We start from the raw sequence: 7517 nt of genomic DNA, 5'->3' as shown, positions 1-7517 counted from the left end.
TCAGGTCTGCCTAGGATTCATTTTGTTGGTGTGTGCCTTTGAGCCTGCCATGCTGTAAAGTTTCTTTGAACTTTGTAACTAGTTGTTTGTTATCCTAGGGTAGTCTTTTCAGGTCTGCCAAGGATTCATTTTTGGTTTGTGCCTTTGAGCCTGCCATGCTGTAAAGTTTGTTTGAATTTTGTAATTTGTTTGTTATCCTAGGGTAGTCTTTTCAGGTCTGCCTAGGATTCATTTTTTTTGGTTTGTGCCTTTGAGCCTGCCATGCTGTAAAGTTTCTTTGAACTTTGTAACTAGTTGTTTGTTATCCTAGGGTAGTCTTTTCAGGTCTGCCAAGGATTCATTTTTTGGTTTGTGCCTTTGAGCCTGCCACGTTGTAAACTTTGTTTAAATTTTGTAAATAGATCTTCACTTTGGGCAGTCTTGTCAGGTCTGCCAAAGATTGAAGCTTCTAAGCCTGTACTCTGTCAGGCCATTGTTCTAGTCAGGTAGAACTGGTTACCGTTAAACCCTGTAATTTTAGTAGGTTGCTTACTGACATTCTCCGTAATATCGTGAAGGTCAATTGTCACCTCACCTAAGGTAAGTACCGTACAGATTTTGTTTTTTGTAGCTTGTATATTGCTGTGTGTTAATTATGGCTCGTAAAAAGCCCAAGCAAACCCCAAGACGGGGTAAGCCAAATGGTTATGCTAGTGGCTCAACAGAGCAGCATGAGGCCGCCTCTAATATTAGTGGTCAACATGACATTAGCGAAGAGCTGCCAGGTCTCGTTGTGTTAGAACAAGAGCTGGTTGAAATCGAGCTTGGCATAACTTCCATCGACATGGAGCTATGCTCAAGTGATGATTTCCTGAGTTCTTCTGAAGTTTTGGAGGTAAAGAAAAGATGCCTCGAACTTCAAAGGAAGCTCTCCCTTAAACGTTTAGATTTACTCAAATGCAAACCACAGCAATCAGGCTCAATGGAATCTAGGATGAACCGTATGGGGGAAAGCATTTATGGTTTGCTTGAAGCATGCTCTACCCTCATTCGAAGCTGTCGAGAGCAATCCAAGCAAGTGTCACATCAAACATCATCTGTAGTTATGGATGCAGGCAGTGACACAGGCAAAGCTGCTGAGTCTAGCAGTCACGTGACACCCCGTGAGAGTGGTGTAAAGATACCACCTGTAAAAGCAGAACAGGGTATCCTTCAGGGCAGCAGTAGTGCTAGTAATATTCTTAATCCTTACACATCTCCCTTTCGCACTGAAGCTAATAATAGTAGTGAATTTCCCATCGTCGTGCCTCAACCCCAGCTCAGTGCAGGGTTTCAAAATGTTCATGGTCCTCGGTTGTCGCTGGAGAAGTTTGACGGCAATGTGTTAAAGTTCTTTAACTTTAAAAGGCGTTTTGAACGATACATTGAGTCAAACTATCTAAGCTTTGAAGATCGCATCGCCTTTTTGGAGGACAATTGTGTAGGCCAGGCCTTGGAAGTAATATCTGGCCTGAGTTGCTTGCAAAATAGTGAAAGAGCATATGGAATGGCATGGGATAGATTGAGAAAAAGGTTTGGCAACCCTGGAAAACTCATGGCCAAAGTGAAGGAAGATTTGCTGCAAGGACCCCCTATTTCAGAGTGGGATGCGCCGGGCCTCACAAAGCTTTGCGACAAGATGTATAAGTGTGAAGTCAGTTTCGATGGCTGGGGTAAGTCTCATCTTTTAAATAGTGACGAGGTGCTTCAACGGCTGTTCCTGCGACTTCCTTATAAGCTAAAGGAGCAGTTCGTTAATGTTAATCACTTAGGATCGGACTGTGCCACGTTTGGTGATTTAAGAGTCTTGATCGAGGATGCAGCCTCTCGAGCCGACAGCCAATATGGCCATCTTATGCAACCAGGCAAAGATGTTAAGAGAGCTCTACAACCAACGATGGCTCGATCTAATCCGCAAGGTGGCTACAAGCGTGCTTCGGTTTGCACAACCCAAGAGCAGATTTCCCAATCTGCTAACCATAAGCAAGAGTCCTGTTGTTTGTGTGCAGAGTCGCATGCCCTATGGAAGTGTGAGATGTTTAAACAAAAGCCTGTTGCAGAAAGAAGAACCCTGGTGCAAAAGCATAGACTGTGTTTTTGTTGCTTGAGAGCAGGCCACAGAGTGGTTGATTGCAGATTTAAGAAATCTTGTGCAACGTGTGGATCGAGGCATAATTCACTTCTGCATGTAAACCGTGTGGAAGAGGAAAGCCCCTCTGCTCTGAAGAAGGGCATCTCAGCAACAACGTCCGCAACTGTGCCAGCAACATCTGGGACAACAATTTTTAAGGTTTTGCCAGTTAAGGTATGGGCTGGGGACCCCTCCAACTATACCTATACTTATGCTTTTATCGATGAAGGTTCTAGCGTCAGTCTATGCTCCTCAAGCCTCGTATCTCGCTTAGGGGTTGCTGCGACAAAAAGCAATGTGGAGTTGCTGACCACCAATGCTGTCTCCTTTCATGACAAGAAAATTGATTTTTTGGCTGTGCAGGGAATGGAAGAGCAGGCTGTGTTTTCCGTTGCAGATGCTCTGGTGATGGACCAGATTGTGGATGTCAGCCACAGTATTCCCACCGAAGCACTTAGTAGTGCATATAGTCATTTGGAGGACTTAAAGTTCCCTGAACTAAAAGATAGGAAGGTTGAGTTGTTATTGGGTAGCGATCTTCACCAGGCTTATCTTTTGCAGGAAGTTCGTACTGGCGCACCAGGAGAACCATGTGGACTGCACACTCTTCTGGGTTGGACCATTTATGGGAAAGATGGTGGCGATAGGCAACTCAACTCACCAGTAATGGTAAACTTTCTTAGCGTAAAGGAGTCTTGCGATAGAATGTTAAATGTATTGTTGCAGGATTTTAATGACATCGATGAGCCACAGGCCCCCTGTCCTTCAATTGAGGATAAACGTGCGCTGCAGATCATGCAGGACACAGTGAAGAAGGTGGATGGACACTATTCTGTAGGGTTGCTGCGGAAAGATGAACACCCGGACCTGTGCAATAATCGCTCTATGGCACTCAAGCGCTTAGAGGGAATGAAGCGGCGATTTATTGCTGACCCGGAGTTATTCAATGAGTATCGTGGTAAAATGCAGGAATATATTAAATGTGGCTATGCTGTGCCACTTGAAACTGGTGTGGTAGACACACCAGGGAAGACGTGCTATGTGCCCCATCACTGCACGACCAATGCGGCCAAGTTTAGAGTCGTTTTCGACTGCAGCGCGAAGTTTAAAGGCGTGTCATTAAATGACAAGCTGCTTCATGGCCCAGATCTCACCAATAACCTTGTAGGAACATTGTTTCGCTTCAGGCAACATCCGATCGCTGTTGTGGGCGATATTAAGGCCATGTTTTCCCAAGTACGCGTAGACGAAGGGGACAGGGATGCCTTTCGATTCTTATGGTATCCAGACGATGATCTCAAGCGGGAACCTGTCGACTACCGCATGCAAACACATGTGTTTGGAGCAAAGTCGTCGCCATGCTGTGCTGCCTTCGCGCTTCGGATGACTGCCAAAGACAATGAAACAGGTGCTGATCAAAACACTGTTAACACAGTTTTAAAAAATGTTTATGTTGACGATATTTGTCATTCATGTGAATCGCCGGATCAGGCTATCGAACTAATACAACAACTGCGTGAACTATTACAAAGTGGCGGCTTCCATTTAACTAAATTCCTGTCTAACAGTGCAGAGGTCTTGAGTTCTGTGTTGCAGGAAGACTTGGCGTCGAAAGTCGATCTGCCGCAGTGCCAGCTTCCAACGCAGAAAACCCTTGGTGTTGTGTGGAATGCTGCAAGCGATTGCATGGAGGTGAGGGTGAGTATTCAACAAAAGCCCAACACCCGGAGAGGCGTTCTCTCCATGATTTCGCAAACATACGACCCACTGGGTCTAATACAACCCTTCATTTTACCTGCTAGGCAACTCCTGCAGCAGGCCTGTGACGCTCAACTTGATTGGGATGAACCCCTTAATGGCCTTGGGCCAGTAAACATTAATTGGGAAGCTTGGTTAAAGGCCCTTCCAGAGCTTGAATGTGTTTCCATCGCTAGAAGCCTGACTCTTTTTGGTAAATGTGCTATCCGCTTTGAATTGCATGGTTTTTGTGATGCCAGTACCAGTGGCTATGGGGTCGTGTTTTATGTTAAAGTATTTTATGATGATTCTGTAGTAATTTGTAATTTTCTATTTGGAAAGTCTCGAGTGGCTCCATTAAAGCCTGTTAGCGTACCTCGCCTGGAGCTCACTGCTGCTGTGCTCGCTGCCAAAGTCTGCAATTTTATCCTGACGGAGTGTGATTTTAAATTCAATTGTGTTGTCTTATGGACAGACTCAACTGTTGTGCTGCGTTACATTAATAATACTTCGACTCGTTTCCACACCTTTGTGGCTAATAGGCTGAGCACTATTCACATGCTTACCAGTGTCAATCAATGGCATTATGTACCGACTACTTTAAACCCCGCTGACCTCGCGTCTCGGGGAGTTTGGCCTGATAAAGTTAATACCGCTAAGCTTTGGTTTAATGGTCCTAAGTTTTTGCATGATGTCACGAGCAATTGGCCAAACCAGCCCGACTTTGTTGGCGGAATTTCGTCAGACGATCCAGAGGTTAAAAGCATTGAACATTGCTCAGCTCAGCAACACGCGATTACGGACTCAGACTCTCTCTGTCGGTTGTTTACCCGCTACTCGCATTTCCACGATCTGCAAAGAACGGTTGCATGGTTGCTTCGCTTCAAATTGTACCTGAAAAGGAAATGCCGAGATGACTCCTTGACTGTTAAGACAGATTCGCTCAGTGTCGAGGAGATGGACGAAGCTGAACTTGCCATTGTCACAGCCGCCCAGCATCAAGCATACCCGACGGTGTTCGCAGTTCTCCATAACCACCCAGGATTTGACGCCCCGGTGGAACTCGTGTCCGACCTGCAGTTGAAGAAGCATGTGGCTTTGAAGGAGCTACAGTCCCTAAACCCCTATGTTGTTAACGAAACGTTAAGAGTTGGTGGGCGATTGCAACAATCTTCTCTGTCAAGCGGAAGAAGGCATCCGATCATTCTCCCATATCAGCACCCAATCACCGATCTAGTGATCATGAGGTATCACGAACGAGAAGGACACATGGGATGCTCACAAGTCCTTACCGCCATTGCTTCCCGTTATTGGATTGTCAAAGGGCGATCAGCTGTCAAAAGGGTCTTGCATTCCTGTATGAACTGTCGTTTTTGGAAAGCTACCGCCGGAAAACAGCAGATGGGCAACTTACCTGCTCCACTCGTAAACAAATCCATTCCTTTTCAAGCTGCTGGCACTGACCTTCTTGGTCCATTGATGGTAAAGAGCGGCCGCAGCAGTGTTAAGCGATATGTTTGTATTTTTAATTGTTTGGCGACCCGTGCTGTGCACTTTGAGGTCGTGCAATCCCTGGAGGCAAGTGCGTTCATTCAAGCCTACCGAAGATTCTGCAGCCGTAGAAACGTTTGTCCTACTGATCTGTACAGTGACAACGGAGGAAACTTTGTTGCTGCAGACCGCGAACTTCGGCAAGGACTCAAGAACCTCCATCAAAAGAAAGTCACCGATGCCTTACTTCGGCATGAAACGAACTGGCACTTCAACCCTCCGCGTGCTTCACATCAAGGCGGCTTCTACGAAATATTTTTTCGTTTATTAAGAAAATTGATGCGGTCGCTGGTAGGAAACGCTACGTTGGATGAGTTCGACCTTCTAACGCTGGTAGCAGAGATTGAAAGAATTTTAAACGATCGTCCCATCACTTCGCTCCCATCGTCACCAGATGATCTGCAAGCCCTGACTCCAAGTATGATACTCACCGGATCAGCTTGTGACACCCTACCGCCAGATGTTTTTATGAAGGCTGACGGTTATCGACGCTCTTGGAGAAAGACCCAATACCTCACAAACAAGTTTTGGGAACAATGGCTGTTGCAATATCTCCCTCTGTTGCAGCCCCGACAAAAGTGGTTTGGCACATCTCCAAGCTTGAAACCAGGCGATTTGGTACTGGTAACGGACGAGGCAACTAAACGTGGGCACTGGCCCAAGGCTATTGTAAAGGAAGTTATGCCGGACACTAATAAACTTGTCAGACGCGTGCGAGTAAAGGTTGCTGACGGTACAGAGTTTGTTCGCGACATCAGAAAGATCTGCCTGCTAGAGGGCAGTATGGACTTTTAAAATGACAATTTTGTTTTCTAGGCTGGCTGGTTGGCACGATTGCACAACTGACATTGCTCATGCTGCTTAGGTTTCATATTTGAATTGTATTGCGTGTTTGTGTTTATTTTACTATTATTATTCTTGTGCTCCTCACTACCGCAGCTAGCGCGGCGTCGTCGATGCATTTGCATCCAGCAGTTCTGCCATAACTGTGTTATTGACTCCCATCAATAGTGTTGTTTCTATTTGCATCCTGCAGTTATTTACACTGTAGCAGTCTAGCTCTGTTTTTGGTCTGACTATTTCACACACCTGTCTCACTACTAAAGCTTTTGCTATGTGCGATATTATTTTTTTTGTGTTTTGTCAATTCATTGCTTAACTATCACGACTCGACTTAACAGTCGCGTGTTTTTTCTGGTAGCCTACTTTTGCTCTGACGTTAATGTCACTTGCGCTGGTCATAGCATTGCGCAGTATTAGGTTGTATGTGTGCTTTTGTTTATGCCATATCCCCACTTCTGCCACTGGTACCATGTATGCTATCATTTGTTTTTCGTGTATCCGTTTATGCTGACTTCCAGTTGTCGGTAGACTTATGTTTTTGTGCTTATTCTTAGCAATCGCTAAGCATGTTGGTCAAAAGGGTTTATTAACTCTTCTTGGGCGTGTCTTCGAGCTACTGTTATGTATGTTCTATTAGGTTTGTGTGTAATGCAAGCCAGCTTTTATGTTGCAATTGTGATCCTTGCTAACCGCGAATATTTTTGATTCTGGTCGACATTTGCATAATTCATGTCAATTGTCGTTTATGTGGCCACCTTGTGGCAATTAATTGGTTTGTGTTTTGCTTCATTTTAATCGTTTTACATTGGTAAAACCCTCATTTGTTAAACTCTGGTTTTGGGGGTGGGTATGTTAGAAACGATTCCCCGCCCATTTAATATTATTGTGGTATCTCCGCTCCATTCTATTTTCATGCTTGAGTGACCCGGCCATGCATTAACAATTTTGGCTAGTTGATCTTTCTTTTTACGTTTTGGCATGGACTGGAGTGGTCATTGTTTTATAAATCTGGAGAACTGGAGATTTGGAGTGACTAGGGAATATGTAAGAATTCGGTAAGCAACTGTTTGTTTTGTTTTATTATTGTCGTTTTCAATACACCATTTCTTCTAATAAGTAAGGCCTGCACTTTATCCAGTCTAGGCAGAAAACGTTTTAGACAGTTATTACTATCTGAAGCCTTTACAAATTGTTTCACCTAACGGATCATCAGAAGGTCTTATTCAAATAAAATCTA

The 7517-nt window shown here is 44.7% G+C and overlaps 1 protein-coding gene across 1 annotated transcript; it reads left to right on the top strand.

Annotated features, from left to right (window-relative positions):
- The first annotated feature begins 634 nt into the window (after positions 1 to 634).
- On the top strand, positions 635 to 6232 carry LOC145786207 (uncharacterized). Its single transcript, XM_082597852.1, has 2 exons — positions 635 to 4100; positions 4362 to 6232. The coding sequence occupies exons 1-2, from the start codon at positions 635 to 637 to the stop codon at positions 6230 to 6232; spliced, it is 5337 nt and encodes a 1778-aa protein (XP_082453978.1).
- The last annotated feature ends 1285 nt before the right edge of the window (positions 6233 to 7517 follow it).

This window comes from Aplidium turbinatum, chromosome 17 (assembly GCF_918807975.1).
Source record: "Aplidium turbinatum chromosome 17, kaAplTurb1.1, whole genome shotgun sequence".
Lineage (NCBI taxonomy): Eukaryota > Metazoa > Chordata > Ascidiacea > Aplousobranchia > Polyclinidae > Aplidium > Aplidium turbinatum.
This window is presented reverse-complemented; position numbering and strand designations above follow the sequence as displayed.

Excerpts from the sequence above, each read along its gene's own strand:
- LOC145786207 (XM_082597852.1), top strand. The coding sequence starts at position 635 with ATGGCTCGTAAAAAGCCCAAGCAAACCCCAAGACGGGGTAAGCCAAAT. Across the intron at positions 4,101-4,361 it reads TAGAAGCCTGACTCTTTTTG|ACTCAACTGTTGTGCTGCGT; the intron begins GTAAATGTGCTA and ends TCTTATGGACAG.